The sequence below is a fragment of the Dysidea avara genome, chromosome 13, assembly GCF_963678975.1.
Source record: "Dysidea avara chromosome 13, odDysAvar1.4, whole genome shotgun sequence".
NCBI classification, from domain to species: domain Eukaryota; kingdom Metazoa; phylum Porifera; class Demospongiae; order Dictyoceratida; family Dysideidae; genus Dysidea; species Dysidea avara.
The window spans coordinates 17275426-17289107 of NC_089284.1; the positions used below are offsets into that span (position 1 = coordinate 17275426).

Sequence of the window (13682 nt, forward strand, 5' to 3'; positions counted from 1 at the left end):
AACATTTTGCATGCACAATGTAAGAAAAATATCACGTGATCACCAAGTATTCAAATTTCCGGTTCTTCATAAAAGGTACTCGATACCAAAAGTTGGTATCGATATTTTATTACCTTGTATCGCCCATCCCTACGTTCTTGATTCTTGTAATTCGATCTGATCACGTAAAGATAATGGCGAGTGGTGGTGTAGAGAAGGATTGGCAACAGATCGAGGAAGAAATAACTTGTTCCATCTGTGGAGATATCTTTACTGATCCAAAGACTATCCCGTGTTTACACACCTTCTGTAAGCGATGCATAGAGAAGAGTATTGAGTCTAATAAGAAATTGGCGACCGTTGTTTGTTGTCCGTTATGTCGTGCACCGCTTCCACAAGACGAGATGGCATCTATTCCTACTAATTTTGGGGTCAGTCGTTTAGTTGAAATTTTTACAAAGCGACTAAAAGTGGGAGAAGCTTCAGTGGAGACAAAGTGCGCTAGTTGCGAAGAGAATTTACCAGCGGTCACGTGGTGCATGCAATGTGAAGATCCTTTGTGTTGTAATTGTAATGAAATTCACAAAAAGATGAAAATTACTAGATCTCACAAAACTGTTCCAATCAAAGAACTTTTCCAGAATCCCAAACAAGCTCTAGCCACACCAGAAAAGGCAGAATATTGCAAGACCCACACCAAACAAACACTAGACCTGTACTGTAAGACTTGTAGTAGTTTAATATGTCGAGACTGCACCTTGAAGGATCATCCTCGTGAGAAACATGATTTTGACTTTGTTGATGAAGTGGTGGATGAAGAAAGAGAGAAGATGAAACAAATCACTGCTCTATTGAAACAGTTGCTAGAACAAGTGAAAATTGGAGTGAACAAAATTGAACACTGTGAGAAACAGGTTGACATGGAGAGTGAAGCAAATATTGAGAGGATACGAGCTACATATGGTGAAGTGTACAAGTTGTTGAAGCAACAAGAAGAAGAAACAGTAGAAAAGGTAAATACCATCAAGACTTCTTTTAAAAAGAGACTCTCCTTACAAAAGGAAACTGGGAAGTTGGTGGAAAGCCAATTGGTGAGCTGCAATGAATTTTGTGAAAATATTATGACAATTAACAGAACTAGACAGTTACTAACTTACAATAGATGGATTGAGAGTAGAGTTGATGAACTAACAAAACAAGTGGAACATACTAGCCTTGATCCAGAGTGTAAACCAAGTGACATGATTATTAACTATTGGAAACCAGTTGAGTTCGTTAATGATTCAGTTTGTGACGTGTCTTGTGTTCCACATTTACCTGATTGTACTGTGAGTTGTCCAGTAATAATTAGTAATCCAGTTAAAGTGACTGTTACACTGAAAGACATTTTTGGATATCCTGTAGTGAACCAATCAAAAGATATAGAAATCAATTACAACAAGGAGAGGGAGTTTTTACAGAATACACATATTGAAGAAGAGTCAAGAGGACAGTACCATATATGGTATAATCCTAAAAGAAAGGAAGATCATTCATTATCAGTTTACTGGAGAGGATTAACACTGAACCATGAAGAAATTAAGGTGTTGGTGAACATACGAGACTATGCTACCATCAAGCAGGAGGTGAAGATCATCGACAAATATGGACCAACTAACAATAAGTTGAAAGAACCTTATCAGTTGGCTAAAGGACCTAATGATGAACTTATTGTTCGTGACAGTTCCACCAAAAAGTTAGTAGTATTTGATAAACACTTCCAATACTCTCATGTTATTGGTGGAGAAGGTAGTGGAAATGGAAAGTTTCAACGTATCACTGGAATAGCAGTAAACAAGAAGGGTTATTTGTATGTTGCAGATAGCGAACTGAACTGTATTCAAAAGTTTAGGCTAAATGGAGAATTTGTTTCCCAGTTTGGCAGAAGAGGTTCTGCTGATGGACAATTTCAATGGCCTCTTGGTCTGGTCTTGTCCCAGTCAAAAATCTTGTTTGTATGTGACAGTCAGAATCACAAAATCCAAGCATTTAAAAGTGAGCATTTCACTTACTCATTTGGGCAACATGGTTCAGAACCTGGTAGCTTTAATATACCTGCTGACTTAACACTGAACAACAGTGAAAAGCAACTATTTGTTACAGACTATAATAATCACAGAGTCCAGATGTTTACTGTAAAAGGACAATTCCTTAAAGTGTTTGGTAACTTCACTGATATCCCCTTCAAGTTAAAACATCCAGTTGGGATACACTATACACCAGATGGACACTTTTTGATCAGCTCCAATGGCACTCACTGTGTGTTGGTGTTTGAAGAAGATGGGAAGTTTACATCAGCCATTGAAGGTACCTATCAAGGCAAGAGAAGGTTTAGTGATCCTGCTGGAGTAGTGATGATGGATAATGGACAGATAGTGATAGCTGATAACAGGCTAGTGGTGTTTTAGTAACAATAATTTACAATTTTAGTATGTTTTGTAGTGATTATAGGTTGTATTAGTAGCATTTGTTGTTGTATACAGATTTGTTATTTTTCACTGAAGTGGTTTATTTTAAATGAACATTATAACTGGGTGTAGTGGTAATACAATCAACAGTTTAGTGTAATGTTTAGAGCATACCAGACAAAGACATTGGAATAACTACTTTATTGTGTGTGAAACTGGTCTGTAAATCATTCAAATCATTAGGTACATTTATGTGTGTGTGCTTGTATGTGGAGCCCAGCTAGCTTACTGCCAATCTCCTTGTGGTGGGTCTATTAACATATCACTTAATTGTTGGCATGGTTAATAGTTCTCAGTTCCTGGCCATACAATGGAGACCATGCAGGGCTTTGCATTGGTCTTGTAAGTTGCAAGTTATACCCTATGCTTACACTGCATACATACTACAGCATAAGACAGAGGTCTGATCCAGACTATTGCTATAGCTCAGGACCTTGTCCTACCTGACCTAAATAGTAAGCTAAGCATTTTTTGGCTGAATGGTTACTCAGTTTCTATGGAGAGACTGTCTGACAATTTTATGATACATATGTATAATAGTGAGTCTATATGTTGCATAACTTTCAATTCCTAGAACCCAATATTGTTCTCTGGGAGGATCATGGCATGTGCTACCAACTGCTGAGGCTTTGATTTTTATAGCAAAAGAGTGTGTGTGTGTGTGTGTGTGTGTGTCCCAGTGGAAGTAGCTTGTCATTTACTTGTTATTACACTGTATATAGCTGGAAAAAAAAAAAAACAGTGGAAGTAGCTAGCGAGCTTGGTCTTGGTCTTACCCTGAGTGTCCCTAAGATGAAGCTGCTGGTTGTTGGGATTGGTCTAACTGGCCCCATTGGAATTGGATGGAGGTGTAGTGGAAGTTGTTGATGAGTTTAAGTATTTGGGATCATTGGTTGAGGCATGTGGTGGTGTGGTTAACTCGTTGGTGAGCATCTAGAGATTTTGGTAGTCTCTGTGATTCTGTATTCACTGCATCAGACTTGACGTTGGAGACCAAGAGGATGATGTATAGATCTGTAATGTTGGGAGTATTATGGTGCTGAATCCTGGGCCCCCACCCAAGAGCTGGTTAGCAGGTTAGACAGGTTCCACTGACGATGTGTTTGGTTGGGAATTAGTAGATCTATTTAGTGGAAGGAACACCTTACTACTGCTGAGCTGGTTTTATTTTTTTTATTTTAAAGAAAGAAGAACCGGCCCTAGTTGGCACTCCCACTGCTAAACATTAACACACACACACACACACATGCACACACACACACACACACACGCACGCACGCACACACACACACACACACACACACATGCACACATGCACATGCAATTCCCTTGCAGTAAACTCTCCAAATTAAGAGGCCAGTGTATACTTACTAATAAAAATTTGGTCCTTTTAAAAAACCCCTGCAAGAATTAAATCTTTTTGATAAAGATTTCTTGCTAATTTTTGTACCAACCTACCAATGTAAGGCAAGTGTAACTATATGGGTGCGTCAGGTCAAAATTTCCATTACAGGTTGTTTGTCCTAACACAATTAGACTATCTTATTGCTATTGGTGTAGGAAAGTCTCAGGATATGAGACTGCTGCACTTTGTTTCTTTAACATGAGTGTGGACTTGATATAAATAAGCTGTTCCTTCCACACTTTGCAGTTTTAATTCAGCTTCTGAATCAATCAACTAAGAAAACTGACTAGCTCCTTAATATTATTTTCTACCCTCTTACAATGATGATTATCATTTTACTGCTACTGGGAGTGTTGGTGGTGAATGGTGCCAACATCTAAGATTAGTGGGAATTGCTGTCAGGTTAAAAGTAATGCATTCAAGTTTTCAGTTTCCGCACCACCTAAATCATGAGTCTACAACAAGTTTCTGTGGTGATTGTTGGAACAGTCGCTGAAGGATACTGTGATGTCATCACTGCTGGAGGAGTATGGATAGTTATTCAGAGAAGGTAAGATGGAAGTGTTGATTTTGACAGAAACTGGGTGGACTATGAAGATGGCTTTAGTAGCCTCATGGGAGAATTTTGGTATGGATTAAGAGCAATCCATTGCCTTACCAATCAAGAACAGTGGGAGCTGCTTATTGACTAGAATTTTACCAATGGAACAAAAGGTTACCTATCATACAACAATTTTAGAGTTGGACCATCCATTGAACAGTATCCATTAACAATATCTGGATTTAGTGGACCTTCATATGTACCAGTACTGGATCCATTTGGAAGAACATTCTGGGGAGACACCAGTGCTTGATGGAATTAAATTCACAACAAGAGACAGAGACAATGATATGCAGAATTGTGCAGTTGGCAACTGGGCTGGAGTCAATGTTGGTGGATGGTGGCATAGAGTGTGTTCTGCAGTACTTATTAACCATCGTTATGAAAACTTCTGACACATTTATCTCAATGGTCAGTGGCTCAGACTACCACCTGTGGAAATGAAAATAAGACCAAAGACTTGTGTTATCTAAATACTGCATGTGGCTTCTTAAGCAATGAGCTAAATTGTAACATTCATTTCATTACAGTTTCCCATTATTAATTAATGCAATACTGGCTTTGAGCGGTGCTAATATTACACTGTCAAAATTATAAACAACACAATCACACGTTGATTATTAAACCTGATGGCCAGCTTCATGTGTTTCATTTCACAGCTCCCACACTAAGTACAGCTGTTTGATGTTGTATAGTCAGAATGTGATGAAGCACTCAGTCAATTACATATGCATGCATGGTCTTTGGGTCAGTGAAAATATTCTGTATAACTGCTACTTGAGTTAATAATTGTTGACTTCACTGGCAGCTAACAATTATGTAGAGAAAGAAAGAAAGAATATAGCACACATGTTTTGTATAGAGAATAGTATAGAACCAAATAAGAGACCACCCATTATTTGCAGCCTTTATGGAAAGTGTACAAATAGTATGCTAGGAATGTAGCTATAGGGATTAATCACATGCATGCTATTAAAAAATTAATATGTGTTTGATTTAAAAGGAGATGAAAGAGTGCTTCATATCAGCTGGCTATAGAGCTCCATTGAACCAGTTGAAAGGATGACAATGTGTGAGCCTCAAGTGATCTATGTATTAACAGATGAGGGACTACACAACATCTGTTAACTATATGTGTTTAATTTTTATGTCAGTATATATATGTAATATTAGTACAGTACATGTGTGACATCATCAGCATTTGTACCGAATTTGTGAAAAGGGCCGGGTCTTATAGCCTTTCCAGTACATGCACTTGCCAACCCATAACTTGACTTTTGAATTAGGCAACTACCATGCATCAGGAAATTTGGTCATCTTACACTCCTAACACAACATGCACTATACCAGGTCATAATGTTGAAGATGACAGGTTAAACATATGAGGCATTATGATTATTTTGTCAAACTTGGAAATTTGTAAAGCTATTACATAAGAGTCCTTTTTCACAGATCCAGTCACATTTATACAGTACACCTTAAAGGGGAAGTTGTTAAATAAAAGAGTACCTTTTGTACACTTGTATGAACTATTTGCTCGTCAATCAGTATACTTCAGTTCAGGTAAAGCAGAACAAGCAAGACTATAATTATAATGTTACCATCAAGCAGGAGGTGAAGATCACTAACAAATCAGTACTAAGCTAATACAGCCATTAATTGCTAGCAATGACCTTATTGTTTATGACCGTTCCACCAATCAGATAGTAGTGTTTAATGAACAGTTCCAGCACTCTCAGATTGTTGGTAGTGGAAATGGAAAGTTTGAGTGGATTGCAGGAATATATTATAGCTAGCATGACATAGAAGAATCGTGCCATGTTGTGAATTATTTAACTGAATGAAAATATATTTCCTAATTTAGTGGTTACATGTAGTACTGGTGCTATTGCAATCAGGAGAACTGGTTATTCTTCAGTGGATAAACAACCCTGAAGGGATGATGTAATAATCACTGAGGTGATTATTACATCACTCTTAAGGGGTCGTGCCTCTGAAATTTGCTTGCAGTAGGCTACTATAGTGCTGCACAAGAGCTATAGCATGCATGCTAGCCTACTATATATGTCACCAGTTAATAAAGTTCAGTGCACATTCAGTGAAGTGATTATTACAAGTAGTTTGATAAATAGACTTCTTGCCGTCAACTTTACTGACTCCGATGGCTTCTTTAACTTACAGGGTCCAATTGGACACCTCTTAATCAGTTCCTATATTTATCACTCAATATGTGCTTTTATTGGAAGTAGAAAATTTACATTAGCTATTTTAAATTAAATTAAAGGTACCTATCAAGGAAAGATGAAAGATAATAACTATGTATTGATCTTTAGTAGTGATGAACGACGATAGAAAATGGTACCTAGTAGCAATTAAAAGTTAAGATACAAATTTTCTGAAGTTAATAATTTTGTTATTTTTACAATTTTTGAAAATTCCTGCTGATAATTGTTGCTGCTGTTGTTGTTGCTGAGTTGCTATTGTTGTTGCTGCTGCTGTAGTTGTTGCTGAGTTGCTATTGTTGTTGTTGTTGTTGCTGCTGCTGCTGTAGTTGTTGTTGCTGTTGTTGTTGTTTTTGCTGCTGCTGTTGTATCATATCGGTTGACTGAAGCTTGTTCGTGGCAAATCTTCATCACTGTTCATCATCTCATCCCTATGTAGTAATATTACAATGAACAACAAAAGGTATTCTTGTCCTATTGTACCATGACACAACATCACGTCTCTTAGTATCAGTTGCACAAACAATGTCAGTGACGTTGGTTAGAGAGCTACTGGTCGATGGAGGGATTGGAGTGCTATTATGATATCAAAGTGATAAAATGTAATCACATTGTATACATCAGTTACCTATCACTATGACACTCCATTGAAACAATGGCTGGACTACCATCCTCTCCTGAACACTGTAAAACAATTGAACATACATGGTATATGGATAACCATCAAAGAATTATAATCACAAAACTATTTTCCTTTAGAACAAGCCAACTACGAGTACATTTAGAGCTATTAAGCTTTTAACTGCCAGAAATAATGCTTATCAAAACTGTTCATTGTTATTGAGTATTGTAGGAGTGATCACTAATAGACTATATAGTCATCCATTAACATGGACACGTCATACCTGCTGTTTGGCTCCTTCAATATCTTCCAACCTTTGAAGTATTTCATTTCTCTCATTCAAAATTTCTTCGGTGTGAATTTTAACATTTGTTGCAATATCATTATAGAACTCTTCATTCCTGCAACAACAGGCAAACATGCATGCTATCTGAAACATTGACCATTTATCAAAAAAGGTGGAGAGTGCCAATATTTCATAGTTATGACCAGATTTACAAAAGTACATTTTTTTCACAAATCAGAATCCAAATATATTTATATAATTACTTAGCTAGGTTATTACACTAATGGTTTCCACAGTTATCTTCCTGCTACACTACTGGGTTTGCTTTATGCAATCAGTTGTGTTTCAGAGTCCCATGCATATCTACTGCATGGTAATGATTTACTCTCCTTGCCTTTAATTTGCTGGTATATACACCTCATACAGACTTGGCCAAACAGCAACAGTTGCTGGATGCTTTCTACTACTCTCAAGCTGAGCCTGGAACCATTCCCACTTTTCTTCTCCTAGAAGAAACCTTCCCATCACCCCCAAAAACTTTATGGCAAATTTTTTATAGGCACAGCCTTTGCCACCAGCAAGCTATAATTAATTACTACATCTATACAGCTACATATTTTACAATGTGCAGACACTTTTCGCAAATTGGACCACACGTCTACAGTGTGTCCCATATTGATAACTACATATAGTTGTTTTGAATATATTATACACATTGCAATTACATTTCTAGAGCATCCTGTAATCCTTCCATTATCTCATTGAATATATCAGTAGTGGTTGGTTCATTGGAGCTTGTCAAATCTTCATCACTACTCGTTACCTCATCCCTATGTAATAATATTATAATGAACAACAAAAGGTAATCACATCTTATTGTGTCAATTATTACCATGACACAACATCACGTCTCTTAGTATCAGTCACACACACTTGATTGTCATTATCAAAATCAATGTCAGTGACATTAGTTAGAGAACTACTGGTCAATGATGTCATTGAAGTGCTGTTGTGATATCAAAGTGATAAAAATGTAATCACATTGTATACATCAGTTACCTATCACTATGACATTCCATTAAAACAATGGCTGGGCTACTGTCCTCTCCCATTGAAGTGGAACACTGTAAAACAATTGAAATTTGCATATTTTGATATAGGATAACCAAATTATTATAGTCCCACACAAATCACAACCAAAGCCTTCACTATAAACTACAGAGTAATCCATCAGTTATCCAAACCCCTGGGGATCACCTGGTAGTTGGAAACTGAAAACTCTGCAACACCAAAATTTTGCGTATAGAAATAATTTATTCTGATGATACCAACTAATACCTACTCTAATTGAAATTTAAACAAAACCAAAAAAATGAAGTCCAGACAAAAATAATAACATTTCACTGTTTATAATAGTAATTCTTTGACAGAACAATTATCTATATAAAATTCTCGTGTGATTTGACAGATATCATAGGATTTATATTTTATTTGCATTCATCTTAGCCCTTGTTTGTCTTTAATAACTTTCTCTTTAAAAAATAATTGCTAATACATTTGTTAGTGTGGTAAAGATGTTTAACTGCCAGAAATAATGTTTATCAAAAATGTTCAGTTCTTTGATGTTATTGACTATCGTAGGAGTGATCACTAACAGACTATATAGTCATCCATTAACATGGACACTTCATACCTGCTGTTGGGCTCCCTCAATATCTTCCAACCTTTGAAGTATTTCATTTCTCTCATTCAAAAGTTCTTCAGTATGAACTTTAACACTTGTTGCAATATCATTATAGAACTCTTCATTCCTGTGGAACAACAGGCAAACATGTAATCTGAAACATTGACCATTTATCACATATCAAAATGGGGAGAGTGTTAGTATTTCATAATTACGACCAGATTAACAATAAGTGTCTTTTCACACAAAAGTCAAAATATAATTTTGTCACACACAGTTAACTAGAGCTGTTGCACCAACAATTTCCATTGTCCAGGATCTGCTGAATGTGTTATAAGTTTCTGTTTATGTAGTCCTGTAAATCTACTGGTAACAATCTGCTGGTCACTATGACATTAATTTGCTGGTACAGGTTGTACAGACATGGTCAAACAACAGTAGATAGCTGGATGATTTCTGGAATGTCACCAGTGCTCTCGGTTGGTAAAGAGTCTCCAATGGCTTTAAACTACCTTTAACCTACCCATCACCCCCCACCAACCACTGCTATTAATTATTATTAATTGTATTATGCACGAGCCTCAAAATGAGGGAGTGTGCTATTCTACTACCCATAACATATCAGACTGATAATGTGCTAACAGTACTAACACTTCAGGTGTTATATTTTTTATTTTATGTAGTAGTAGATCACAAGAGCCAATGTGTAGCTGGTAAAAGTTTTGTGTGTACAGCTTTAATCACCAACAAGTTGTGTTTGCTTCAAACTACTACACCTACATATTTACAATGTGTGGAAAGGACATTTTTCACAAACTAGGACATTTACATACAGTATTTAGACTATTCCACATTGATAAACTACACATATAACTACACTATGTATACACAATGTAGTTACATGTCTAGAGCATCCTGTAATCCTTCCATTATCTCATTGAATATATCAGTTTTGGTTGGTTCATTGGAGCTTGTCAAATCTTCATCACTGCTCGTTACCTCATCCCTATGTAATAATATTATAATGAACAACAAAAGGTAATCACATCTTATTGTGTCAATTATTACCATGACACAACATCACATCTCTTAGTATCAGTCACACACACTTGATTGTCATTATCAAAATCAATGTCAGTGATATTAGTTAGAGAACTACTGGTCAGTGGTGTCATTGGAGTGCTGTTGTGATATCAAAGTGATAAAAATGTAATCACATTGTATACATCAGTTACCTATCACTATGACATTCCATTAAAACAATGGCTGGGCTACTGTCCTCTCCCATTGAAACAGAACACTGTAAAACAATTGAAATTTGCTATTATTTCCTGCAGCACACAAACAAATTTTGGCACAAGAAAAACTCAACTAAATTATTGTGGGCTAGCATTGATACCTGCCCTGTATGCAGGGACCATATCCAGATAATAATAATAAGAAGAAGAAGAAGAACTCAGCACTAAACATCAACACCATTCGTGCCCTACAGCATGCGGATGATATCACTTTTAAAGTACATGAGCTTTACAGTATACCATATTGCGGTTATACTGAAATGATGTACAGCATGCAGGTACTACAGCAGAACTGCTGTACACATGCTGTTTTTGATGATTCCCATCTATCCATTGCCACGAATAGACATGTGTATGGAGCTTGTGTGTTGTCTGTACTGCTTTATGGTAGTGAGTGCTGGGTGCCCCTTAAGAAACACCACAGGAGTTTTAAAACTATATTGGTTATTTCTAAAATACATCAATGGCAGGAACGTATTAAATCAGCAGTGGTGAGAGAGCAGTGGGGTGATAAGGAAACCATGGAAACTAAGCTAAAACACTGTCGCCTTGAGTGGCTTGGGCGCTTGTCTAGGATGCCTGACTACCGCTTCCCCAATATTTGTCTCTTTGGCTGGTTTTCTCATTCCTGTCCTTTTTGTGGACCCAAAAGACAATGGAGAGATCTTATAAAGGGTGAGCTGAAGTCTGTGGGGATGAGTGATGGTTGTTGGTGTTGTCAAATTCAGGATGGGGAAAAGTGGAGATCTGTTTGGAGCCAAAGTGTGAAGATTCCCAATAAGCCAGCAAAGAATGTAGTATGCCATGTGTGTATTAGGAGATTTCGAAGAGAATGTGATAAAACATGTCACAAATGTACTGTGAAGAGATCAAGAGCAGGCTGGTGCTGTGCAGTGTCAACTTTGTGATCGATGGTTCAGGAGTAGGGGAGGTTTGGCAGTGCACAGATGCAGAGAAGAAGTGGAACCAGCAGTTGATAGACTAGCAAACCCACAGGTGCCAGTAATATGTGGAATTTGTGGATGGCAGTTCAGAAGACCAGGAGATTAAAATGTCATAAATGCACTGAACCCCAGGTTGATGCTGTTCAGCGTCCAACTTGTCAACGATGGTTCAGGAATATCAGGGGCCTAGCTGTACATCAGAGAGCAAGACACCAAGTCTGATAACATTGTTTTTGCCCCTTCAATTGGAGGGAGACATGACCTGTATGGGTATTCCAGGACCTAATTTACCACACAGGTGCACACATTGCTAGTACCTGTCCTATTATGCAGGCCATAAATGTAACATCATCAATTTTAATGACATTTAACTTACTGACAACAAAAATAAAATGAATTTGTACATACCGTAGCATTGAACCTGCAGGACTTGCCGTATTGTGTGTGTTACACACTAAGCCCTATGTGTAGGACAATCTCCACATCGAATAAAATAATGTGATGGGAACCACATCAAACATCAGCACCGTTTTTGCAGTATGTGTAGTGATGTCACTAAGTTGTTTATAAAGGTTGAACAGAATAGGTGTTTACTTGCATACAGCTTTCATGTGGTTTATAGAAAGAATTCAAGTGAGTTTTGCTCTACACTCTTGCATTTGACACACTGTAAATGACAAACAACATAGAACAATCTTTTATGCAATATTTGTCTGAGATTACTAAATCCAATAGAAATCTGTGGCGGGGTTGCCAAATAGTTAATAACCTGTAGTCTCGCCTGTGGTTGTTTACCAAATGAAAATCAGCAAAGCAAGAAATAATGTCCTTATTGTTAGCTTACTTTCTGGACAAGACAGGCATCGTCATTGTTCAGCTAGGCATTCAATACCAAATTTCCGGCACAGTGAGGCATTGGTACAACAAACTTGAAGGATAAATCTCGATGCTAGCCCTTATCTTAATAGCTTACTTTCTGCACAAGACAAGCGTATTTCTAGCCCGGCATAGTAACTACTTGACACTGGCACTATAGTCACGCAACAGCTTTGAATGTCATGCCGGTGAAGTGGCACTGACATGACCAACTCAACTTAAGAATGCTAGCATGTACAGTGACACGCAGTTTGCCACTTTCTCTCGGAAATTTTCTAAATCACTTGAATGGGTCGACATCAGTTTCTACACTATTTAGAGCCCCTCAGACAATGTGGGCGAGGCTACCTAACTAATACTTAAAGTCCAGACAAATGACATGTCATTGTTTATAATGATAGTTTCTTTCATAGAACAAAAAAAAGCTATCTTCAAATTTTTTGTTGTGGTAGACATCAAAGAACTGTAGTTTGTTTCCATTTGCCTGAGCCCTCGTCTGTCCTTAATAGCTAACTTTCCCTTAGACAGTGAAGCTCTTTGAATCCCAGATCAGTTCTTTAATTTTATTCACTATCGCAGGTGTAGGTGTAGCAACAGGGGAGGCTAGAGCCCCTCCACTTTTTAAGATCAAGATACTCTAATAGAGCAGTCAATAGATTCAGCCAAAGCTGTTACCAAATTCAATCTCAGAAGGATAGTTTTTCTAAATTTCTTGTGGGGGGCATACACCCTGACCTATCTAGATGAAATGTGCAAACTATATCAACCTGTCATCACCCTTCTTAGCCCCCTCACTTCATAATTATTTTGTTGCTACACTCCTGATTATAGGAGTGATCACTAACAGACTATATAGTCATCCATTAACATGGACACTTCATACCTGCTGTGAGGCTTCCTCAACATCTTCCAACCATTGAAGTACTTCATTTCTCTCATTCAAACTTTCTTCAGTGTGAATTTGAACACTTGTTGCAATATCATTATAGAACTCTTCTTTCCTGTGGAACAATATGATGTAAACTAAAACATTGACTGTTAGTCATATAGTAAAATGGATGAGAAAAATTTGTTGGTATTACAGCAACACAATTTACGTATAGCAATTACATTTCCTGAGAAGCCTCTAATCCTTCCTTTATATCATCAGTAGTGGTTGGTTCATTGGACCTTGTCAAATCTTCATCACTACTCATCACCTCATCCCTATGTAATAATATTATAATGAACAACAAAAGGTAATCAAATCTTATTGTGT

The 13682-nt window shown here is 37.2% G+C and overlaps 2 protein-coding genes across 2 annotated transcripts in view; one reads left to right on the plus strand and one right to left on the minus strand.

Moving 5' to 3' along the window:
• Positions 1-73: 73 nt before the first annotated feature.
• LOC136243103 (E3 ubiquitin-protein ligase TRIM71-like) lies at positions 74-2540 on the plus strand. The gene has a single exon (XM_066034620.1). It carries the CDS (start codon positions 174-176, stop codon positions 2424-2426), a length of 2253 nt encoding a protein of 750 aa, XP_065890692.1. The 5' UTR covers positions 74-173; the 3' UTR covers positions 2427-2540.
• Positions 2541-6934: 4394 nt separating this feature from the next.
• The window catches only part of LOC136242297 (uncharacterized), a 39516-nt gene continuing 32768 nt past the window's right edge, over positions 6935-13682 (minus strand). The window contains exons 12-20 of the mRNA XM_066033705.1: positions 13535-13630; positions 13308-13425; positions 10542-10606; positions 8515-8628; positions 8348-8452; positions 7620-7737; positions 7343-7398; positions 7198-7290; positions 6935-7145 (exon numbers count right to left, since the gene is read on the minus strand). Of these exons, the coding sequence (XP_065889777.1) occupies positions 7085-7145; positions 7198-7290; positions 7343-7398; positions 7620-7737; positions 8348-8452; positions 8515-8628; positions 10542-10606; positions 13308-13425; positions 13535-13630 (826 nt within the window). The 3' untranslated portion in view covers positions 6935-7084. The remainder of the gene's footprint in view (positions 7146-7197; positions 7291-7342; positions 7399-7619; positions 7738-8347; positions 8453-8514; positions 8629-10541; positions 10607-13307; positions 13426-13534; positions 13631-13682) is intronic.